This window comes from Salmo salar, chromosome ssa01 (genome assembly GCF_905237065.1).
Source record: "Salmo salar chromosome ssa01, Ssal_v3.1, whole genome shotgun sequence".
Classification (NCBI taxonomy): Eukaryota; Metazoa; Chordata; class Actinopteri; order Salmoniformes; family Salmonidae; genus Salmo; species Salmo salar.
Genome location: NC_059442.1, coordinates 89,537,367 through 89,562,239, shown reverse-complemented (window position 1 = coordinate 89,562,239; position 24,873 = coordinate 89,537,367). Strand labels below are relative to the sequence as shown.

The 24,873-nt window shown below is 45.6% G+C and overlaps 2 protein-coding genes across 3 annotated transcripts in view; both read left to right on the top strand.

The window, feature by feature from the left end:
• LOC106609649 (delphilin) overlaps nucleotides 1–20,988 on the top strand; it is a 49,088-nt gene extending 28,100 nt beyond the window's left edge. The window contains 21 exon segments of the mRNA XM_045724134.1: nucleotides 342–445; nucleotides 6,123–6,192; nucleotides 7,161–7,484; nucleotides 8,343–8,494; nucleotides 8,920–9,066; nucleotides 10,038–10,135; nucleotides 10,478–10,655; nucleotides 10,878–11,007; nucleotides 11,009–11,087; nucleotides 11,089–11,199; nucleotides 12,307–12,534; nucleotides 12,952–13,185; nucleotides 13,294–13,381; nucleotides 13,915–13,992; nucleotides 14,985–15,181; nucleotides 15,901–16,056; nucleotides 16,317–16,403; nucleotides 16,530–16,659; nucleotides 17,320–17,438; nucleotides 17,722–17,886; nucleotides 18,019–20,988. Of these exon segments, the coding sequence (XP_045580090.1) occupies nucleotides 342–445; nucleotides 6,123–6,192; nucleotides 7,161–7,484; nucleotides 8,343–8,494; nucleotides 8,920–9,066; nucleotides 10,038–10,135; nucleotides 10,478–10,655; nucleotides 10,878–11,007; nucleotides 11,009–11,087; nucleotides 11,089–11,199; nucleotides 12,307–12,534; nucleotides 12,952–13,185; nucleotides 13,294–13,381; nucleotides 13,915–13,992; nucleotides 14,985–15,181; nucleotides 15,901–16,056; nucleotides 16,317–16,403; nucleotides 16,530–16,659; nucleotides 17,320–17,438; nucleotides 17,722–17,886; nucleotides 18,019–18,090 (2,947 nt within the window). The 3' untranslated portion in view covers nucleotides 18,091–20,988.
• Nucleotides 20,989–21,092: 104 nt separating this feature from the next.
• Nucleotides 21,093–24,873, top strand: part of LOC106609635 (testis-expressed protein 47) — a 54,765-nt gene continuing 50,984 nt past the window's right edge. Inside the window, exons 1-5 of one of the 2 annotated variants that reach the window (XM_045724128.1) lie at nucleotides 21,093–21,204; nucleotides 21,379–21,454; nucleotides 21,567–21,638; nucleotides 21,744–21,805; nucleotides 21,888–22,086. In XM_045724128.1, coding sequence (XP_045580084.1) covers nucleotides 21,633–21,638; nucleotides 21,744–21,805; nucleotides 21,888–22,086 — 267 coding nt within the window. In that variant the 5' untranslated portion in view covers nucleotides 21,093–21,204; nucleotides 21,379–21,454; nucleotides 21,567–21,632. Of the gene's footprint in view, nucleotides 21,205–21,378; nucleotides 21,455–21,534; nucleotides 21,639–21,743; nucleotides 21,806–21,887; nucleotides 22,087–24,873 lie in introns of both variants that reach the window. The other variant, XM_014208606.2, reaches the window with a different exon arrangement.

Genomic DNA, 24,873 nt, shown 5'->3' with positions numbered 1-24,873 from the left:
ATTTGGTTGGATTCAAGTTACATAAGACACAGGATGATGTGGGCTTAATAATATGAATTGATTGCTAGTTACTGTTGAAAACGCTATTCAAAACGCCCAGTGGTACTTCATAAATACAGTTGAAAGCTGTTGACAGCACGTTGATAAAACACCCAGTGGTACTTCATAAATCCAGTTGAAGTCTGTTGACAGCCCATTGATTAAACATCATTACACAACAGTGGTAGTAATGTAGTTCCTGAATATTACAACTACAGTGTTACAAGCATATCTTCTACTACTACAACAATTTATACAAATATCTGTCAGAAACTAATAAAGACTTTGTAATGTTTCCTCAGCCTCCGTGCTCCCCCCAGGACAGTGAGGGTTTACAGAGGGAAGAAGAGTTTTGGGTTCACCCTGAGAGGCCATGCCCCTGTCTGCATCGACTCTGTCATCCCAGGTAAGTGATGACGCATTGCTGATTACATTTCTCTATGTACTGTGTTGTATAACACTGTATTGTCCTGGGGGAAATGGGAAGAGAGCCTGTGACGCGACTTCCTCTTTTGGACGTTAACAAGGCGACACTCCATCTTAACTCCTCCTCCACATTTACTGGATTGGTTGAACAGTGCAGAAGAGACCCACCCTTTTTTTCTTCTTGTCAAGACCAGTATGTAGGGAATCTAGTTTCAGACCAGTATGTAGGGAATTGTCTTTTGCATCATTAAAACTGAATACATATTTATCAAATAACTCTCTAATTATTATTACGCGATTTAACTGATTAATCGTGTAACTGTAATTAACTAGGAAGTCGGGGCACCAAGGAAAATATTCACATTACAAAGTTATAATTTTCCTAATATAACTTTCAGATATTTTAATATCTGATCACTTAGTCTTCTGATTAATGACGTATTCTTTACCTCGTCAGTCTCATTCCAAATGTCGTAAATTGTTGGTTATTTGCACGAACCCAGTCTTCACTATGAGTCATCCATACATCAATTGAATTAAAATAATTTATTTACTAACTAAGTAATTCACAGAAATGCATAACAAACAGTAGATATGGTTACAAAGAAATCATAGGGGAATGTGCCCTAGTGGGCTAAACCGGCATGGCGGCTTGTTAGACAAAAGGGGGGTGGAGTCAGCTGAGAAGACACTACAGAGTTGATAATTATAACAATTGAAATGCTAAGCCTTTGCACATGAACACTCACTCATTCGGGAATAACTGTTATCAATATATATATTTACGCTCAGTGTGTCATCGGGATCTCTGTTGAAAAGTTTGTTTCTGTTGGAGAGTTTGTCCGCTCTCTCTCTCTTTGTCATGGTTAGAAGTGACATTCAGAGTGACATTCATTCATGTCGTTATAGAATAGATGTTTTGGCGGTTGTCGGTCTTCGCGTTCAAGGATACCAAATTCCTAGCTGCAGACTAGTAATTAATATCAAAGACTTGTTCTTATTCTGTGGGTATCGATAGTCTAAGAGTTTAACCTCTTGGTATGGTTAAAAGTTCAGCAAGAGGAAAGCTTGGTCTCCTCTCAAACCTTGGCCCTCTCGTTATCGAGGTAAACTGGTCTCCAACCTTTAGCCATCTCGTAATTGAGGTAAGCTCGGTCTGGTGATAGAAAACCCAGGTGGGGGTTTTATTCGGAAGAGCAGAAAAGGGCCTGTCCCATGACGCCAGACCATAACTGTGCTCATGGGCGGTCCTCTGATTTAGTTAAGACTCCAAAGGGAATTGGAGTTTCCTTCATTAAACAGTCCAAAATCACATTACACAATTTCACAAACAGTTCCATCCTTATTCATTCATTTTATACAACCATTTAGATGTAAGTCTCATAGCTGAGGCTATTGTATAAACATGATTATGGTAATGTGGCGGTATTGTCTATCATGAGTTTCACAAAATTGTACCAAACGGACCAGTTCGTAGCTGGAATCTTCACCTATCTTTTATACCTTCTCCAGAACATAAATGTCGTTCGGTTCTTCAGTTCTGTGGGGTGGAAGAACTCCTTTGTTCTCTATGAAACCCTCTCTGTCTCTATACTGTGGCCATGAGGAGAGAATCTCCTCATAGGAATTTACAACCTCTTCTGACCACAGCAGCCTGGGTGTAGGAGACAGAGGGAGATGGTGCAGAGGTAGGGGGATGGTGCTCGCAGTGTCCAAAGAGGGCAACGTCATGACAGAATCTAGTTTCAGACCAGTATGTAGGGGATCTAGTTTCAGATCGGTATGTAGGGGATCTAGTTTCAGACCAGTATGTAGGGGATCTAGTTTCAGACCAGTCTGTAGAGGATATAGTTTCAGGCCAGTATGTAGGGGATCTAGTTTCAGGCCAGTATGTAGGGGATCTAGTTTCAGACCAATATGTAGGGGATCTAGTTTCAGACCGGTATGTTGGGGGATCTAGTTTCAGACCAGTATGTAGGGGATCTAGTTTCAGGACAGTTTGTAGGGGATCTAGTTTCAGACCAGTATGTAGGGGGATCTAGTTTCAGACCAGTATGTAGGGGATCTAGTTTCAGGACAGTTTGTAGGGGATCTAGTTTCAGGACAGTTTGTAGGGGATCTAGTTTCAGACCAGTATGTAGGGGATCTAGTTTCAGACCAGTATGTAGGGGATCTAGTTTCAGACCAGTATGTAGGGGATCTAGTTTCAGACCAGTATGTAGGGGATCTAGTTTCAGACCAGTATGTAGGGGATCTAGTTTCAGGACAGTTTGTAGGGGATCTAGTTTCAGACCAGTATGTAGGGGGATCTAGTTTCAGACCAGTATGTAGGGGATCTAGTTTCAGACCAGTATGTAGGGGGATCTAGTTTCAGACCAGTATGTAGGGGATCTAGTTTCAGGACAGTTTGTAGGGGATCTAGTTTCAGACCAGTATGTAGGGGGATCTAGTTTCAGACCAGTATGTAGGGGATCTAGTTTCAGGACAGTTTGTAGGGGATCTAGTTTCAGACCAGTATGTAGGGGGATCTAGTTTCAGACCAGTATGTAGGGGGATCTAGTTTCAGACCAGTATGTAGGGGATCTAGTTTCAGGACAGTTTGTAGGGGATCTAGTTTCAGACCAGTATGTAGGGGGATCTAGTTTCAGACCAGTATGTAGGGGATCTAGTTTCAGGACAGTTTGTAGGGGATCTAGTTTCAGACCAGTATGTAGGGGGATCTAGTTTCAGACCAGTATGTAGGGGATCTAGTTTCAGGACAGTTTGTAGGGGATCTAGTTTCAGACCAGTATGTAGGGGATCTAGTTTCAGACCAGTATGTAGGGGATCTAGTTTCAGACCAGTATGTAGGGGATCTAGTTTCAGGACAGTTTGTAGGGGATCTAGTTTCAGACCAGTATGTAGGGGGATCTAGTTTCAGACCAGTATGTAGGGGATCTAGTTTCAGGACAGTTTGTAGGGGATCTAGTTTCAGACCAGTATGTAGGGGGATCTAGTTTCAGACCAGTATGTAGGGGATCTAGTTTCAGACCAGTATGTAGGGGATCTAGTTTCAGACCAGTATGTAGGGGATCTAGTTTCAGGACAGTTTGTAGGGGGATCTAGTTTCAGACCAGTATGTAGGGGGATCTAGTTTCAGACCAGTATGTAGGGGATCTAGTTTCAGGACAGTTTGTAGGGGATCTAGTTTCAGACCAGTATGTAGGGGGATCTAGTTTCAGACCAGTATGTAGGGGATCTAGTTTCAGACCAGTATGTAGGGGATCTAGTTTCAGACCAGTATGTAGGGGATCTAGTTTCAGACCAGTATGTAGGGGGATCTAGTTTCAGACCAGTATGTAGGGGATCTAGTTTCAGACCAGTATGTAGGGGGATCTAGTTTCAGACCAGTATGTAGGGGGATCTAGTTTCAGACCAGTATGTAGGGGATCTAGTTTCAGACCAGTATGTAGGGGATCTAGTTTCAGACCAGTATGTAGGGGGATCTAGTTTCAGACCAGTATGTAGGGGATCTAGTTTCAGGCATTTATTTTACACCTGCTACGTTAGGTTAGTCTTTTGTTGTTGTTTTTTGTTTGTTTAAGGGGCTGTCTGAGGCGATAAGGGGAGTGTTCAGGGATTCTAAAAGAGATTGAGATGAGGATGAATACATGGATTGATGTGGATGTTGCTGTGATGGAGAGATGTTCTGCTGTAGTTTTACATGCAGAGGTCAGGTTGTACCAGAGTGTTATAATAGGGGGTTTACCGGATGCTCCTCTTTGTCGGAGCTGAAGAGGGGGGAGGATTGAGTGTGTGTGTGTGGGGATGACACCGTTCTCCCACTCCAGATCTGAGCAGAGGCCAGAAGTAAGTTACTCACTGACTCAGTGGGCTAGGCCTTATGAGGACTGCTGCTGTGGGTGGATGAGATGAGATCGGGATGTACAGGCAGGCATCCACACATCCATAAGAACCCACTGTCTCATGTCAGAGAGCCTGCGTGGCCCTGTGGTACAGTACACCTACCAAACATGGATAATATTATACTTCATTGTATCCCAAAGGGATACCAGCATAACCCAATACATCAGGCAAAACATGGTACATAAAAACAACAGCAGTCAAATACCACATACTGATTTGATTAATGGTGCTAATATAAATGTTATGTTTTGCCAATCATTATGGGTTATGTGTCTTCTCTCTGACTCTCATCCCCCTGTCTCTCTGACTCTCATCCCCCTGTCTCTCTGACTCTCATCCCCCTGTCTCTCTGACTCTCATCCCCCTGTCTCTCTGACTGTCATCCCCCTGTCTCTCTGACTCTCATCCCCTGTCTCTCTGACTCTCATCCCCTGTCTCTCTGACACTCATCGCCCTGTCTCTCTGACTCTCATCCCCTGTCTCTCTGACTCTCATCCCCCTGTCTCTCTGACTCTCATCCCCCTGTCTCTCTGACTCTCATCCCCTGTCTCTCTGACTCTCATTCCCCTGTCTCTCTGACTGTCATCCCCCTGTCTCTCTGACTCTCATCCCCCTGTCTCTCTGACTCTCATCCCCCTGTCTCTCTGACTCTCATCCCCCTGTCTCTCTGACTGTCATCCCCCTGTCTCTCTGACTGTCATCCCCCTGTCTCTCTGACTCTCATCCCCTTGTCTCTCTGACACTCATCGCCCTGTCTCTCTGACTCTCATCCCCCTGTCTCTCTGACTCTCATCCCCCTGTCTCTCTGACTCTCATTCCCCTGTCTCTCTGACTGTCATCCCCCTGTCTCTCTGACTCTCATCCCCCTGTCTCTCTGACTCTCATCCCCCTGTCTCTCTGACTCTCATCCCCCTGTCTCTCTGACTGTCATCCCCCTGTCTCTCTGACTCTCCTCCCCTGTCTCTCTGACTGTCATCCCCTGTCTCTCTGACTCTCCTCCCCCTGTCTTTCTGATTCTCATTCACCTGTCTCTCTGACTCTCATCCCCCTGTCTCTCTGACTCTCATCCTCCTGTCTCTCTGACTGTCATCCCAATGTCTCTCTAACTGTCATCCCCCTGTCTTTCTGACTCTCATCCCCCTGTCTCTCTGACTCTCATCCCCCTGTCTCTCTGACTGTCATCCCCCTGTCTCTCTGACTCTCATCCTCCTGTCTCTCTGACTGTCATCCCCCTGTCTCTCTGACTCTCATCCTCCTGTCTCTCTGACTGTCATCCCCATGTCTCTCTGACTGTCATCCCCCTGTCTCTCTGACACTCATCGCCCTGTCTCTCTGACTCTCATCCCCCTGTTTCTCTGACTCTCATCCCCCTGTCTCTCTGACTCTCATCCCCCTGTCTCTCTGACTCTCATCCCCCTGTCTCTCTGACTGTCATCCCCCTGTCTCTCTGACTCTCATTCCCCTGTCTCTCTGACTCTCATCCCCCTGTCTCTCTGACTCTCATCCCCCTGTCTCTCTGACTCTCATCCCCCTGTCTCTCTGACTCTCATCCCCCTGTCTCTCTGGCTCTCATCCCCCTGTCTCTCTGACTCTCATCCCCCTGTCTCTCTGACTCTCATCCCCTGTCTCTCTGACTCTCATCCCCCTGTCTCTCTGACTCTCATCCCCCTGTCTCTCTGACTCTCATCCCCTTGTCTCTCTGACTCTCATTCCCCTGTCTCTCTGACTCTCATCCCCCTGTCTTTCTTCAGACAGCCCCGCTGAAGACTGTGGTCTCAAACCAGGCGACCGCATCCTTTTCCTCAATGGGCTGGACATGAGGTACATAAACCTGTTATAACTTTACCTTAAGATGCACACAGGACAGTGAGTCAACATGATGAGTTTCAGGTTTTAATGTCACATGCACAAGTACAGTGAAATGCCTTCCTTGCATTAACCCCAACAATGCAGTAATCAATAATAATGTAATTCTAAAAATAACAAGGTAGAACAAAAATAAACAAGATATATAAAAATATGAAATAAGAAGAACACGATAAAGTAAGTAAGTAAGTAAGTATACTATATACAGGGTCAGTTCCAGAACCATATTTACAATGTGCAGGGATACTGCAGTGATAGTGGTAGATATGTATAGGGGTAAGGTGACTAGGAATCAGGATATATGATAAGTGGACTGGTGTGTGTCTGTGCTCACACATATGCATGGATGTGTGTGTAGATGTCAATGGTGTGCGTACTGGGAGCGGCTTGTGTCAAAATTGACACATAACACAAAACAATTTCACACAAAGACATGAGGGGGAACAGAGGAATAAATACATGTAGTGTGATTGGGGAATGAAAACCAGGTGTGCAGGGAACAAGACAAAACAAATGGATACATGAAAAATGGAGCGGCGATGGCTCGAAAGCCGGTGACGTCGACCGCTGAACGCCGCCCGAACAAGGAGAGGAGCCGACTTCGGCGGAAGTCGTGACAGTAGAATGGAATTTGAGAAAATGACTGTAGGAAGTCCTTTCACTCCCTTTAATGTACTTATTATTCCATTTTATTCTGAACATGAAGTGTAGGAGTGAACACAGCAATATCACCCACAGTATCATCCCGCAAATACTTCATTATACCACCCTAGTAACCATGTAAACTAGGGTTTTCATGGTGAGTAGAAGAGCGCACTACTGAATTCTGTAGTTAGTAACTCTCTATACCTTTCTGTAGGAGCTGGTCCTATGACAACATCATTGCCGATTGTAGTAGTGACAGTGACTGTGTGTGTCTTCAGAAACTGTTCCCATGAGAAGGTGGTGTCCATGCTGCAGGGCAGTGGGGCCATGCCCACCCTGGTGGTGGAAGACGGACCCTCTGGTTACTCCCACTCTGACCAGAGTGACCAGGAAGACTCTCCCACAGGCCTTGCCCCTGCCGTGGCCCCCAGGTCCCGCTCCCGCTCCCCGGTCCCCCTCAGCTCCCTGCAGTGGGTGGCTGAGATCCTACCCCCCAGCATCAGGGTCCATGGTCGCACCTTTAGCCAGCAGCTGGATCATCTCCTGACGGTGCAGGAGAGATACACCATCTGCAAGGCCCTGGAGACCTTCTTCCAACAGAGGTGGGGGGGAAAATGTATTGGAGGATGGAAAAGGAGGGAGAGAGAGTGAGAGAGTGAGAGAGAGAGAGAGAGAGAGAGAGAGAGAGAGAGAGAGAGAGAGAGCCTTATATCTCTCCAAATGACAGGAAGGATGATATATTTGTTTGAAATGCGTCAAACATCAAGGGTAAATATTACATTAATTTGGTGTTTACCTACCCTAGAGGGGAATTACAGAAACTTCTTTACATAATCTGACATTTCCCTAACAAATAACACACCTACCCTTCAATAATATGCTTTAATCATAATATGGTTCATTACATCTCGTTACATGCACTACATGTAAATTATATAATTATAAACATTATATAAATGGTAAACTTGTCTAATCTAAAGCAATACATGTTATTTTACAGAGTACAGAATCAAAGAGTCACCAAGACAAATTCCCTATCAACATTACTGAATAGCAATAAACCTTTTCGAAAGTATGATTTTCTTTTGATACTTCTATTTTAGCATGTTTGAGAAAGTAAACTCGCACACCTTAACGTGCTACCAGGTGCATGGAGAGAAAAAGTTTTCTTAATAAGAAAAACAACTCCAGCACACTGGTAGGAGTTGAGTTGTACCTCATAGAATGACTTGTACCTCCCTGTAAAATACCCTTATGAAATGTTAGTTAAAAGATCAATTCAGTTATTGGAAGCATCAAGATTACCAGTGTGCTTCAGTTTTTCTTCTTTTTATTTTAGCATGTTTTAAAATACTTTTATTTTCGCAACAAAAAAGACAGATTTTGAGATGTTCAGAAGATATGAGATGTTCAGAAGTGTCTAAAATGGCAGCTCTGCCCTTGTATATATATATGTTCAGGAACGTGGACACCCTGATTGTTGATGTGTTCCCGGTGTTGGACACTCCAGCCAAGCAGGTGATCTGGCAGTTCATCTACCAGCTGTTGACCTACGAGGAGCAGGAACACTGTCAGAGCAAGATTTCACGCTTCCTTGGCTTTAAGACTGCAGGTGGGTCAGCTAGCCATTAGCCACATCTCTCTGCCTGCTTGGAATGGGTCTGTTGTGGGTGACTGAGAGTTGAGTTAGAGGTGGGGTCTTGGTCTGGTTATGCTCTCAGTGGTTTAGATTTGCATAATTGTTTGTCTTCGCTTTTCATCTCGAGAGACAAGGCTAAGACAGCTAGATATTACCATGACAAGAACTGACGACTAGAGTATATGTTTATTGTTCAGTGGGTGTTTGGGATATTCTGAGATGTTTCCTTTTGTTATTCTAATTGATTCTAATTCTTCTCTCTCTCTCTCTCTTTCTGTGTGTGTGTGTGTGTGTGTGTGTGTGTGTGTGTGTGTGTGTGTGTGTGTGTGTGTGTGTGTGTGTGTGTGTGTGTGTGTGTGTGTGTGTGTGTCTGTGTGTGTGTCTGTGTGTGTGTGCAGCAGCAACAGAGCCAGAGTCAGAGCCAGGTGCAGGACAGGAGCACCACAGGAGGAGCAGCTCAGTGCGTGTGTCAGGCACCTCCTACAGAGGCACCGTACGGGAGAGGAGCTCTGATGACTGCATCATCAGAACACACCTGGGAATGGGTACTAAAGTGATCAGCTCAAAAACTATTTGTCCTTATCCTTGATTGGAAGGGTTTCCTCTCAACCAATCACTCCTGGACTTAGGGTTCACCTGATGCTGTTAACAGAGAGCATACACTGACTATACAGAACATTAGGAACACCTGCTTTTTCTATGACATAGACTGGCCAGGTGAATCTAGGTGAAAGCTATGATCCCTTATTGATGTCGCAATCAGTGTAGATGACAGGGAGGAGACAGGTTAAAGAAGGATTTTTAAGCCTTGAGACATGGATTGTGTATGTGTGCCAGTCAGAGGTGAATGGGCAAGACAAAATATTTAAGTGCTTTTGAATGAGGTATGGTAGTCGGTGCAGGGTGCACCGGTTTGTGTCAAGAACTGCAACACTGCTGGGGTTTTCACGTTCAACAGTTTCCCGTGTGTATCAAGAATGGCCCACCACCCAAAGGACATCCAGTCAACTTGACACGACTGTGGGAAGCATTGGAGTCAACATGGGCCAGCATTCCTGTGGAACGCTTTCAACACTTTGTATAGTCCATACCCAAATGAATTGAGGCTGTTCTGAGGGCAAAAGGGGGGGTGCAACTCAATATTAGGAAGGTGTCCCTAATGTTTGGTATACCCAGTGTATATCCAAGCCTAGTAGTATTGCATTAAGCCCATCTATACTCTCATAAATCTTAACTTGAGAAATGTATACAGTAACTTGGAATTTAGCACAAACCACACATTGACGCCAATGGGAGATTTGTGCAGAAATTCAAGTTACGGGGTGTAGCGTACAATAGATCTCAAGTTAGGATCCAGACCACAGTTATCAGACAGGACTACAGTCTCTGTTGCTTCTCCATGCTGTTAACTACATTCTGATGCTTCCTGCTGTCTCCTGCTGTTTCCCCTCCTCTCTGGGCCTGAGAGGAGGAGGATGCTCATGACTGCTTGTCCCTGTCCTTCATGTGGACGCAGGGATTCATGTGGCTGCACCAGGGAATGGGAGTGGGACACCCGGAGAGAGACAGTGTGGAGATGGCACCTCCTTCCCAGAGTCCCCTGACCTGAATCACGTGGGTATAAAACTGCAACACAATGCTCAGCCATATAGAGCCAGCAGTGCTAATTATGTGTGTACGCCAGAGCCGGCTTTTTATAAAGATGCTTTTACCAGTGCTTTTGGAAACACTTTATCTGGACGTCTGCTCATGAACAGTCTGAAAACATTAGTATGTAGTTATGTTAACGTTTAAACCAAGACAAATATGAGGCATGTTGTTTAGGATTTTAACTCAAGGTAAATAATGATTAACAAACTATCTAGTTATGATTCATAAAGTGTTTATAAGCAGACCTTGTGATAAAGAGTTCCCAGTGCTTTGTGCTAATGGCCTGCTCACACCTACGACCCCTAGATTTCAGGAGTGTACACGGAACTGGAGAGTGTGTACACAGGGAAGAGTGCCGTGAAGGCCATGCAGCAGAATCACAATCGCTGCTCTCCACTGACCCAGCCTGACCGAGATGAGCTGGGACAGACTGACGCCTATGGCCAGTCTCCAGCTCGCTCCTCTCTCAGTCAAGGTAGCACAGGTAACACAGACACACACACACACACACAGCAACCACTTGAAGCCAATGGTCAGTCAATTGTAAAGGTTACAATAACATTGTCATAAATGTTGTCATTCATACTCACTTCAAGGATGACAAATAAGATAATTTAAGATGGAACCCATTTGGTTTAAAGAGACTTATTTAGTCACAAAGTCCTCTGTTAGACATCTTTGAAATAATGGAGCGTTTCTTTTCCAGGGAACCGTAAATCAGGTCTGTCTCTGACATGGAAGGAACCTCTGCCCGACCCTCTGTATGAGTTCTACCACGGGGGAACCATCGCCTCTCCGGGCAGCGCTGACTCCAACCCCTACGTGAGCCTGGAGAGCCCGCCTCCCTCCCCCCCAGAACTCTGACGACCCCACCAGCCCCCTGTCCAGACGCAGGAAGCTTTTCACCTTCTCCAGACCCCCCCCGGAGCAGGGACACTGACAAGTTCCTGGACGCTCTGAGTGAACAGCTGGGACACCGTGTCACTCTGGTGGAAGACTTCCTCCCTGGAGAGAATGACTATGAGGAGGTGAGAGACGGAGACAGTATATGAAGAGATAGTCACTATGAGGAGGTGAGAGATGGAGATAGTAAATTAAGAGATAGTTACTATGAGGAGGAGAGCGACGGAGACAGTACATGAAGAGATAGGCACTATGAGGAGGTGAGAGAGCCACTGTGGGCCCAAAAACTAAAACAATACATATTGGACAGAACTCACGTTAGGTTATTGTGACACAGCCAGTTGGGTCACTTAGTTGGGTTGTTGATGCTGGGTTATTGAGCTATGACCCACCAGGTCAGATCTGAAGACTAGAGGTGTGGCTTCGTTGGGGCAAGGCTTTCAAATAGTTATTTTTGGCCACCCATGAGAGTAAATATCATTCCGGTTCATGTTCTGTTGTACAGTATTGTCATCACATGTTAAGATTGAGCACTGAGACTTTTGTAGCTTTTATGAGGCTTATACAAGAGTATGATATGCCTATAAACATATCCCAATGTAGGGAGAGTTACCACTTTGTTATAATATTTAAATAATAATGTTTTTACATTATATTCAAATATCTAATTAGCAAAGTTATTGAAGGAACATTTTAATTTACAGGGTACAAACTTAACATGATGAACAGGAACAACATTTACTATCACGGGTGGCTAAGAATACCTATCTGCAAGCCACGCCACCAATAGGCCACACCTACTGAAAATAACACGATTACCCAAATATGACCCAAATATGTGTTCTGTCCACTATTTACCCAGCACTGGGTTGTTTTTAACCCAGCATTTTTTTAAAGTGTACCAGATCAAATTCATTGAGTGCAGAAACAGTCATGTCCAACAAGTTATTCAATTATCTACAGTGCAGTATAAGAAATCTGATCTTTACTAACATGATACAGACGGTACAGTAAATGTAGTTGTTATTGCGTGAACAGATATTTATGGGGATGGTTTTCATGGTTTCTGAAGAAAAGCAGTGCATATGAATAGGAAATGATTACATGCATTATCGCTGTACAAGGAAGGTTGATTTTAAGGTGTGTCTGAAGAATGGTTACAAGATGTAAATCAGATGACATGGTGTGTCTGATTAGAAGGTGTGAGACTGATGATTATCTGCTGTGTCCAGATGAGTTTCCAGGATGAGCAGGAGGTGAGCTACCTCCCCCGCCAGCTGAGCAGTGCCAGCAGTGAGGACATCAGCAGCAACGATGATGCCACCTCCCTCACCTACTCCTCTGGGTCAGAACACATCCCCATCCCCCCACCCCCGCAGAGTGCCCCACCACCCCCGCCCTTGCCCACCCCCTTACCCCCACCACCCTTCGGCTTCTCTGACCCCCTCCCCATTACCGCTGTCCTCTCCCACTTCTCCCCTGAACACATCCCCCGGGCGCGCATGTCCTTCCAGCCGCAGCACCCCATCATCCCCCCTCCCCCGCCTCCTCCACGGACCTTCACGTACAACAGGCCGACCCTACACAAAGTGCTGCCGACCAGAGATGAGCTACAGGGCTGTGTCCACCATCAGGCTCCTCAGATGACTCTCCCCCTGGGCCCTCGCTACTCTCCCCAGCCCTCTCGCCCCAGGAACCTGCCCCGCCAGGCCAGCCAGCCTCAGCCCCTGACCCAGCCCATCCTGTGTCCCCAGCCCTCCCCTCAGCCCAACAGGCAAAGCCAGCTCGTCCTCCAGAGGCACCACCAGCTTCACCACCAGCCCTACCAGCCCCAGCTGAGCCACAGCCTGCCCCCTCAAGCCCCTCACCTGTCCCAGCCCCAGAGTCACCCTCCCCAGCCCCCTCACTCACAGACCTATGAGACCCCCATCTCAGTGTCAGAACTCCAGAAACACAAGGTCCCCCCACCACCCCCTCCACCACTGCCGCCCCCCTGCGACCCGCCTCCGCTGCCCAGTTCCAGTCCCTGTGCTGGGGACACCAACCACATGAGTGTGAAGAGACTGCGCTGGGAGCAGGTGGAGAACTCTGAGGGAACCATCTGGGGACAGGCATGTGTCGAGTCTATTGTACTAACCCTGAACCTGGAAATAGTGCTGTTTGTTGTTGTTGTTGTGTTAAGAAATGTATTGACAGGTGAGATACTTTGTTTGCTTTAGCTTGGAGAGGACCCCGACTATGACAAACTGAGTGACATGGTGAAGTATCTGGATCTAGAGTTGCACTTTGGTACCCAACGGAGTTCCAGTAAGTTTTTATTCTGATCTCTTCATCAAACATCTCATCTCATAGTCATATCATGTATTCATATCACTGGTTCTGTTGATAACATTTTTAAATTTTGTCCTTCTACCCTCATAGTCAGATTGTGTATTTATTTGACCTTTATTTAACAGGGAGTCCCATTGAGACCAAGGTCTCTTTTGCCAGGGAACACTGCATATACTGTATAATGCAATATAATGATTTGGTTTCATAGCTGTGGAAGAGTACGTTGCTTTCATTAATTCTACATGACTTGTTTTGTGTTTCATGGTGTCAGTGTATTGCTGATTTCCATGTTGTTCTTATGCCTTCACAGCTCACCAAGTTGTCCCATGGAGTCTACTAAGCGCGTCTATTCACCTGCTCATCAAATGCATTCTCCATAAAGCACCACCTACCATCCCCTCTCTTCTCTCATTACCCGTCCACCTTAAGTGCCTGTTAGTGTTTCCAACCCTGGTGCCTGGAGAGCAGCATCCTTACACTGTGATTAAATGTGTCAGTCTCTCTTCCAGAGCCAGCCTTCCTGCCCGAGAGCTTTAAAAAGAAAGACGTGGTGGAGATTCTGTCTCATAAGAAAGCCTACAACGCCTGTGAGTATGACCCTGGCCTTGGTCCCCAGGGATCTGAACCATGACCCTGGCCTTGGTCCCCAGGGATCTGAACCATGACCCTGGCCTTGGTCCCCAGGGATCTGAACCATGACCCTGGCCTTGGTCCCCAGGGATCTGAACCATGACCCTGGCCTTGGTCCCCAGGGATCTGAACCATGACCCTGGCCTTGGTCCCCAGGGATCTGAACCATGACCCTGACCTTGGTCCTCAGGGATCTGAACCTTGACCCTGGCCTTGGACCCCAGGGATCTGATCCATGACCCTGGCCTTGGTCCCCAGGGATCTGAACCATGACCCTGGTCTTGGTCCCCAGGGATCTGAACCATGACCCTGGCCTTGGTCCCCAGGGATCTGAACCATGACCCTGGCCTTGGTCCCCAGGGATCTGAATCATGACCCAGGCCTTGGTCCCCAGGGATCTGAACCATGACCCTGGCCTTGGTCCTCGGGGATCTGAACCATGACCCTAGCCTTGGCCCCCAGGAACCTTTATCTCAATGATCTGAATAGACCCTCTAGGGCCAGGTGGCTCTGAGATTCAAGCACAGGTTCTCTGATTTCTACAGAAACATGTTGTTGTTTATCAATGAAGGTCTGTTTTTATTGTATATGACTGTTTTGTGTGGACCCCAGAAAGAGTATCAGTTGCTAATGTAACAGCTAATGGGGTCCAAATAAACAATTATAAACTGGGTGGTTCAAGCCCTGAATGCTGATTGTCTGACAGCCGTGGTATATCATACCCGTATACCACGGTATGACAAACATTTATTTTACTGCTCTAATTACGTTGGTAACCAGTTTATAATAGCGATTAGGCACCTCTGGGGTTTGTGGTATATGACCAATAGACCTCCACGTTGCGTTGTGTCTAAGAACAGCCCTTAGCCGTGGTATATTGGCCATATACAACACCCCCTCAGGCCTTATTGCTTAAATAAACCTCATACTCCACGCCTCCTCTCCCCAGCCATCCTGATCGCCCACCTGAAGCTGTCTCCAGGTGAGCTGCGCCAGGTGCTGATGACTATGAGCACAGACAGACTGGAGCCGGCCCACATCAAGCAGCTTCTGCTCTACGCCCCCGATGACCAGGAAGTCAAACAGTACCAATGCTTCGACCAGGACTCCGCCAAACTCAGCGACCCTGACCAGTTTGTCCTGCAGGTAACTGAGACACTATTGTGTCAATGTTTCCCAAATGGTGGGTCGGAACCACATATTGGCCCAGCCAGTCCCTCTAGGCCAGGGATCATCAACTAGATTCAGCCACAGACCGATTTGGTTGGGGGGCAGGAACATAATTACAAATAATTTGTAGACTGCAAATTAACCGCAAGAAGCCCAAACAGATATAATATTTGACTAAAACATAATCATTTCAAACCTTGCTTCCATTTATATATGATCACGCGTCCCTCTATTATGGATGGGAATACTTTGGGAACAGAGTTCCAGAAAACCAAATAAAACCAGTTGGGGATCCTGGTCTAGACCGTGGCTAGAATGTTTAAAAAAATACATTTCAGTATTTTACTGTATACTATACACTCTTAGAAAAAAGGTCTCCAAAAGGGTTCTTCGGCTATCCCCATAGGAGAACCATTTTGGTTCCATGTAGAACCATTTTCCGTTCCAGGTAGAACCCTTTTGGGTTCAATGTAGAACCCTCTGTGGAAATAATTCTACATAGAACCCAAAAGGGTTATACCTGGAACCAAAAATGGTTCTTCAAAGGGTTCTCCTATGGGGACAGCCGAACCCTTTTAGGTTCTAGATAGCACCTTTTTTTTCTAAGAGTGTAGTACTAAGTTTACTACAGTAACATGTTACTTTACTAGCAATAGTAACAGTATTTTTCGAGTTCATAATCTGTGTGTGCCCAGATGCTGATGGTCCCTGAGTATAAGACTCGTCTGCGGAGCCTCCATTTTAAGACGACCCTGCAGGAGAAGACAGAGGAGATGAAGGCTGGATATGAATGGATCTACAGGGCCTCGGTAGAACTCAGGAGCAGCAAGAAACTGGCCAAGATCCTCGAGGTAATACAAGAACTGTAATTCGCACTCCCTGAGAGTGGAATACAGGAGCTTAATGGTTGAGAAATGGCAAACAGCTCTCTTGTTTATTTCATATTATTTATGTGTCTCTGCTGTCATAATCTAAGGTTATTAAAGAAGATGCATTGTGTGTAAAATCATATAGGATAAGGTATTAAGATACAGACTCAGAGGTATGCATAATGTGGTGATTGCGTTGTGTTACCGGTAAACTGTTTCTAAACCTCTGTTTCTGTTTACAGTTTGTGCTGGCAATGGGGAATTACCTGAACAATGGTCAACCCAAGACAAACAAAACCACTGGCTTTAAGATCAACTTTCTCACTGAGGTATGAATGGATGTTCATTCTCTGATTATGCTTTAGCCTCATTTGTCTTTTTAGGATTTGTGTTGTCTTTGCCTTGGAGTTGACCTCTTTCTAATGCCAAATTCTATCTCACATTCCTTCTTACAGCTCAGCACCACTAAAACGGTGGATGGTAAATCCACCTTCCTCCACATTCTTGCCAAATCGCTATGCCAACACTTCCCAGAACTGTTGAACTTTGCCAGGGACCTCACAACCGTGCCCCTCGCAGCCAAAGGTACAGTAAGACAACACAACACAATGCTCTTTACATGGCTCTGTCCGTCAGCAGGACTCTGAGGTTCACTAGCACAATGCATTAGTTCCATTTAGTACATTACAATATGTACTACATGTCATGTCCTTATCAGTTTCCTGATAATCAGCTTCCGGATAGTTACTTTTCGAAATTCAGATATGCCTTACAGCAGCTATCTCATAAGACTGAAACACTACAGCATTTATAATGAATGGCATTGACATTAGACACTATGCATTGAATTTGTCTCATACAAATCAAATCAAACTTTATTTGCCACATGCGCCGAATACAACAAGTGTAGACTTTACCGTGAAATGCTTACTTACAAGCCCTTAACCAACAGTGCAGTTTAAGAAGAAGAAAATGTTTACCAAGTAGGCTAAAATAAAAAGTAACACAATAAGAATAACAATAACGAGGCTATATACAGGGAGCACCAGTACCGTGTCAGTGTGCAGGGGTACAGGCTAGTTGAGGTAATCTGTACATGTCGGTGGGGGCGAAGTGACTATGCATAGGTAACAAACAAACAGCGAGTAGCAGCAGTGTACAAGGGTGGGGTCATTGCAAATTGTTCGGTGTAGCTGTGTACAAATTGTACAAGTCATACTGCATGATTTTCTACTTTCTCTGCAGTGAATCAGCGTATCCTGACAGCTGAGCTGGCTGACCTCCACTCCACCATCCAGGACATCAGGACAGCCTGTCAGAAGATCCCTGCCACGGCCGAGGATCACTTCGCTGCCGTCATGAGTGTATCCTTCCATCAATAACAAAGCCCTTCACAACACAACATTTCACACGATCAGTAACACACTGTAGTAGTAATTACACTGTAATTGTCTGCATTGTTGGGAAAGTGCTCGTAACTAAGCATTTCACAGTAAAGTGTACACCTGTTGTATTCAGTGCAATGGGCAAATAAAATGTGATTTAATTTAATTACACCATTGGTCAGTATGTTACTAGTCAGAATGTGTCACTGTGCTTCGAATGGTCTGACAGTTGACAGTTTGACCCTTGACCCTGAAGATAAAGGGCTTCCTGGAGAACAGTCACCCAGCGGTTCAGTCTCTGGACTCTCTGCAGCTGAGAGCCATGGACGAGTTCACTAAGGTGGCCTCGTACTTCGGAGAGGACAGCAAGGCCACCTCCACTGAGGCCTTTTTCGCCATTTTTGCTGAGTTTACTTCCAAGTTTGAGGTGAGCCAGTAGCCATAGTGATGCCCTTGACAGATCTCTGACCGCACAATTTGACAGCATTCAAATGCGTCTGTGACTCAAGTACGATGATTGGTTCTGTTTTCATGTACGATAATTGGTCCTGTTTTCCAGAGAGCACTGAATGAGACCCAGACTACTGAGAACCCCTGCAGCCCAAGAGTGCCCTCTCCCCTGGCCTGGTAGAATAAGACCCAGGCCACTGAGAACCCCTGCAGCCCCAGAGTGCCCTCTCCCCTGGCCTGGTAGAATAAGACCCAGGCCACTGAGAACCCCTGCAGCCCCAGAGTGCCCTCTCCCCTGGCCTGGTAGAATAAGACCCAGGTCACTGAGAACCCCTGCAGCCCCAGAGTGCCCTCTCCCCTGGCCTGGTAGAATAAGATCCAGGTCACTGAGAACCCCTGCAGCCCCAGAGTGCCCTCTCCCCTGGCCTGGTAGAATAAGACCCAGGCCACTGAGAACCCCTCAGCCCCAGAGTGCCCTCTACCCTGGCCTGGTAGAATAAGACCCAGGCCACTGAGAACCCCTGCAGCCCCAGAGTGCCCTCTCCCCTGGCCTGGTAGAATAAGACCCAGGCCACTGAGAACCCCTGCAGCCCCAGAGTGCCCTCTACCCTGGCCTGGTAGAATAAGACCCAGGCCACTGAGAACCCCTCAGCCCCAGAGTGCCCTCTACCCTGGCCTGGTAGAATAAGACCCAGGCCACTGAGAACCCCTGCAGCCCCAGAGTGCCCTCTCCCCTGGCCTGGTAGAATGAGACCCAGGCCACTGAGAACCCCTCAGCCCCAGAGTGCCCTCTCCCCTGGCCTGGTAGAATAAGACCCAGGCCACTGAGAACCCCTGCAGCCCCAGAGTGCCCTCTCCCCTGGCCTGGTAGAATAAGACCCAGGCCACTGAGAACCCCTCAGCCCCAGAGTGCCCTCTCCCCTGGCCTGGTAGAATAAGACCCAGGCCACTGAGAACCCCTGCAGCCCCAGAGTGCCCTCTACCCTGGCCTGGTAGAATAAGACCCAGGCCACTGAGAACCCCTGCAGCCCCAGAGTGCCCTCTACCCTGGCCTGGTAGAATAAGACCCAGGCTACTGAGAACCCCTGCAGCCCCAGAGTGCCCTCTCCCCTGGCCTGGTAGAATAAGACCCAGGCCACTGAGAACCCCTGCAGCCCCAGAGTGCCCTCTCCCCTGGCCTGGTAGAATGAGACCCAGGCCACTGAGAACCCCTGCAGCCCCAGAGTGCCCTCTCCCCTGGCCTGGTAGAGACTGGATAGCTCCTCTGCTCTCCTCAACCAAAGTGCCAAGACAACACAAACAAACAGTCACAGCTACTGGGACACAAACAACATGATCTTCAACACTGCGGAATGCCGTAGGGCCAGGAGTTCTTCCTGACCATGTGATCTGACCAAAAGAACTCTCAGCCAAAGGGTCCAGAGTTTTTCCTGGGAAGGTCAAGTAGCTCTATATGTTCAGATAACAAGAGTATATATTTTATATTGGATTGTATTAAATACAAAATTATAATGAAATTGTAAAGATAAAGCATAGATGTACAGGTAACTGACAAAATAAAGGAAACACCAACATAAAGTGTTTTAATAGGGCGTTGGGCCACCACGAGCCAGAACAGCTTCAATTCACCTTGGCATAAATTCTACAGGTTGTTATAACTATATTTGATGGATGCTACACCATTCTTCCATGAGACATTCCATCTTTTGGTGTTTTGTTGACGGTGGTGGAAAACGCTGTCTCTGGTGCTGCTCCAGAATCTCCCATAAGTATTCAGTTGGGTTGAGATCTGGTGACTGAGAGTGACACACACGCACACTTTAGCCATGGTAGCCATAATAATGGGCAACTGGGCATTTCTATACATGACCCGAAGCATGATGGGATGTTAATTGCTTAATTAACTCAGGAACCACACCTGCTTTCAGTATACTTTGTATCCCTCATTTACTCAAGTGTTTCCTTTATTTTGGCATTTATTTTCTAAAATGACCATGACATTTTAGATGGCTGATAGTCAGACGTATATGAATTTTATCTAGAGCTGAGCGCTATTTTTACAGATGGACTTGATCTGCAAAGTGTCCTACAACAGAAACACATAATCACTGCCTCGTAGATTGTGATGATAGAATGCAGTATAAACCTACCTAAAAGCATTACATTGGCATGACAAACATACTGTGAATTATTATTACAACATTTAGAAGCTTTCTGGTGCCAATGTAATTGCAGTCATCCTAACATTTGGCATTTCAAAACTTGCTCTGGGCAGGGGAAACAAAAATAATACCACTATCCTAAGTGTTTTAAAAGTGTTTTACAGTATGAAGAGCATACATGAAATACGAGCGTTAACCCAGTGGGGCTAATATATGAATAGCTGCTAACTGAAAGTCATCCATCCATTTTAGCATTGAGTGGTCCAGGCGGCTCTTGCGGTCACTGTGGTTGTTACTGATGAACCGTCCATTCCACTGCCATAACTTTCACCTGTATCAACAGTCTTGTTTTAGAACAAATATTCACTGTTTTCTAGTGTGCATTTAAAGCTGTTTTGAATGTATTTCTTGTGTTTCTACTTTCCCTCCATAATTCATTTTCACATATACATTTAAGTCAGAGCTGCCATCATGAAAATACAAACATATTTATTTACAGACCTGTTGTACCAGGCTTGTAATTTGTCGGCATGTTAAAAAAGACAGTGCTACATGTTTAAATCTTGTCACAAGTGCAGTACAGTTTTATGACAAGCATTTGCATGTTGCTATCTATAGGTGTTGTTTTTGTGTTAAAATTATTGTACATCTGGATTTGTTTACTTTTATTGTATTCTCACAAGTTTGGTCTAAAATGTAGACCTATTATAACTCTAGATCAATTTGAGTTTGTTAATGTATTTAAATGTTCATTTTGTATAGCCTGAGTGTGTTTTTTCTATGTTTTCATTGATATTAATGGAGTACTTTGTATAGTTCAAAAAGTATTGACTTTTTATGTTGGCCATGTGGTTGCTTCTGGATCAGTTGTACTTGTTTTGGATCTGTAAAAAATACATAAATGCTTGACAAATAAACTGCCTGATACCCACGAGCTTCTTTGGAGCCAAAGACGATCATGGACTGGACCAAATTAAGGGAAGTTTGTCGCGTGGTGGTGCAATTGCCATAGTAACGGGAAAATGGCAGTAAATCCTTTGCCATCATCTCTACCTGGCAGCGTCAATCCGTATTTCAACGCCTACAAAAACTCGCTTTTTGCCGATGTCGAAAAACAGAAAACAACCTGCAAAGTAAGGCTGAAATTAAGGAAGAAATGATTATGTGATAGAAGTTTCCAAACAGGACGCGCGATGGCGCGCTAACGTACAAATTTGGGGTCATGATCAGCATTCCTTCAATGAATTAAGGTTTTTTAGCAGTGAGCGCGTCTAAAATCAGCTTGTTTCTGTCTTTTGCGTCTGTAGAAACGTTTTATCCACAGACTGGTGTATGTAGCGACGAGAAAGCTAAACGCTGACGATAAACAGAGTGCAATTGCAGGTAAAACATTTTTTTAAATCATAGCCAGAATGTATTTCGGGAGAATGAGTTACTCACTGTCGTGATTGTCTTCATTCCAGAATACTATGAGCAATTTTTGTCAAAATTCCAGAAAAACACACAGACTGAGAAAGTCACTGGCATACTGCTATTATATCCCAAAAGTATCATTCATTTGATGGAGGTATGTGTGGAGAATTAACAATTTTACCTTGCTTACAAATGTTGGTGTATCATCTATAATAGCCTATTGCTATTTGTATTATTAAAATAATTGATTTGGTTTTAGTCCTCTTCAGAAGTTCTCCACATGATTCTGGAAGATCTGAATGACATGGAGAAAAGCCCAAAGTAAGATTTCCTCTGACTCCTCCCCATCGGGACATATGGTCCTTGCTTTGCTCTGATATCTGACTGGATGTTTTTGGCCCAGCTGCCCACTGAAGGAGGTGCGTATCCTGGTGGTGTCTCATTGTGTGCTGAGACGTATGTTCCCGTTGTGGGGCTACCGCTTCGTGACGCTGCCCCTCAGCCTCCAGGACCCCAACCCACAGACCCAGCCCGTGGAGACCCTAGTCCCAGACAGCCTGGCCATGATATACAAGATGTGTGTGTGTCTACTCAAACGCAGGGTAAAGGAAATGCTTAACACTGTTGGTGGTGAATGTCCACGTCTTTGTTGCATGTCTGTACATGCCAATCTTAAGACAAATCCATCCTTTCCTTTGTAAGGTATTTTGATATGACACAAATCCCTCCACATGAGAGGAGTGTCAGGCCTGTTGGTGTGTGTGTTGTTCTATAGAGTAGCTGTTCAGTGTGTGTGTTGTTCTATAGGGTAGCTGTTCAGTGTTTGTGTTGTTCTATAGGGTAGCTGTTCAGTGTGTGTGTTGTTCTATAGGGTAGCTGTTCAGTGTTTGTGTTGTTCTATAGAGTAGCTGTTCAGTGTGTGTGTTGTTCTATAGAGTAGCTGTTCAGTGTATGTGTTGTTCTATAGAGTAGCTGTTCAGTGTGTGTGTTGTTCTATAGAGTAGCTGTTCAGTGTTTGTGTTGTTCTATAGAGTAGCTGTTCAGTGTGTGTGTTGTTCTATAGAGTAGCTGTTCAGTGTGTGTGTTGTTCTATAGAGTAGCTGTTCAGTGTGTGTGTTGTTCTATAGAGTAGCTGTTCAGTGTGTGTGTGTTGTTCTATAGAGTAGCTGTTCAGTGTGTGTGTGTTGTTCTATAGGGTAGCTGTTCAGTGTGTGTGTGTTGTTCTATAGGGTAGCTGTTCAGTGTGTGTGTTGTTCTATAGAGTAGCTGTTCAGTGTGTGTGTTGTTCTATAGGGTAGCTGTTCAGTGTTTGTGTTGTTCTATAGAGTAGCTGTTCAGTGTGTGTGTTGTTCTATAGAGTAGCTGTTCAGTGTGTGTGTTGTTCTATAGGGTAGCTGTTCAGTGTGTGTGTGTTGTTCTATAGGGTAGCTGTTCAGTGTGTGTGTGTTGTTCTATAGGGTAGCTGTTCAGTGTGTGTGTTGTTCTATAGAGTAGCTGTTCAGTGTGTGTGTTGTTCTATAGAGTAGCTGTTCAGTGTGTGTGTTGTTCTATAGAGTAGCTGTTCAGTGTTTGTGTTGTTCTATAGAGTAGCTGTTCAGTGTGTGTGTTGTTTTATAGAGTAGCTGTTCAGTGTGTGTGTTGTTCTATAGAGTAGCTGTTCAGTGTTTGTGTTGTTCTATAGAGTAGCTGTTCAGTGTGTGTGTTGTTCTATAGAGTAGCTGTTCAGTGTGTGTGTTGTTCTATAGAGTAGCTGTTCAGTGTGTGTGTGTGTTGTTCTATAGAGTAGCTGTTCAGTGTGCGTGTGTGTTGTTCTATAGAGTAGCTGTTCAGTGTGCGTGTTGTTCTATAGAGTAGCTGTTCAGTGTGTGTGTGTGTTGTTCTATAGAGTAGCTGTTCAGTGTGTTTGTGTGTTGTTCTATAGAGTAGCTGTTCAGTGTGCGTGTGTGTTGTTCTATAGAGTAGCAGTTCAGTGTGCGTGTGTGTTCTATAGAGTAGCTGTTCAGTGCGTGTTATGTTGCTCTGTAGCAGGGGTGGGCAACTCCAGTTCTCGAGGGCCTGATTGGTGTCCCACTTTTTCTCCATCCCTAACAAACACAGCTGATTAATCAAGTTGCATTCTAAACTGAAGCTCATGATTAGGTGATTATTGGAGTCAGGCGTGTTGTTGTGACACCAATCAGGCCCTCGAGGACTGGAGTTGCCCACCCCTGCTCTATAGCATAGCTGATCAGTGTGTGTTATGTTGCTCTATAGCAGGGGTATACAACTCTTACCCCATGATTTTTTGTTGTTGTTGTATTTTACCCCCTTTTTCTCCCCGATTTCGATCTTGTCTCATCACTGCAACTCCCCAACGGGGTCGAGAGAGGCGAATGTCGAGTCATGCGTCCTCCGAAACATAACCCGCCAAGCCACATTTCTTAACACCCGCCTGCTTAACCTGGAAGCCAGCTGCACCAATGTGTTGGAGGAAACACCGTTCAACTGACGACCGGAGTCAGCCTGTAGGTGCCCGGCCCGCCACAAGGAGTCGCTAGAGCGCGATGAGCCAAGTAAAGGCCCCCCGGCCAAACCCTCCCCTAACCTGAACGACGCTGGGCCAATTGTGCGCCACCCTATGGGACTCCCGGTCATGGACGGTTGTGACATAGCCTGGGATTGAACCCGGGTCTGTAGTAACGACTTAGAACGCTGCGCCACTTGGGAGGCTGGTGTCCCAGGTCTAAATTAGTCAATCAAACAATGAAAAAATGTAGTGGAACTGACTTCGAGGTCCCAAGTTGTTTAAGGGTTCTAGCTGTTCAGTGTGTGTGTTGTTCTATAGAGTAGCTGTTCAGTGTGTGTGTGCTGTTCTATAGGGTATCTGTTCAGTGTGTGTGTTGTTCTATAGAGTAGCTGTTCAGTGTGTGTGTGTTGTTCTATAGGGTAGCTGTTCAGTGTGTGTGTGTTGTTCTATAGGGTAGCTGTTCAGTGTGTGTGTGCTCTGTTCTATAGGGTAGCTGTTCAGTGTGTGTGTGCTGTTCTATAGGGTAGCTGTTCAGTGTGTGTGTGCTGTTCTATAGGGTAGCTGTTCAGTGTGTGTGTGTTGTTCTATAGGGTAGCTGTTCAGTGTGTGTGTGTTGTTCTATAGGGTAGCTGTTCAGTGTGTGTGTGCTGTTCTATAGGGTAGCTGTTCAGTGTGTGTGTGTTGTTCTATAGGGTATGCTGTTCAGTGTGTGTGTGCTGTTCTATAGGGTAGCTGTTCAGTGTGTGTGTGTTGTTCTATAGGGTATGCTGTTCAGTGTGTGTGTGCTGTTCTATAGGGTAGCTGTTCAGTGTCTGTGTGTTGTTCTATAGGGTAGCTGTTCAGTGTGTGTGTGCTCTGTTCTATAGGGTAGCTGTTCAGTGTG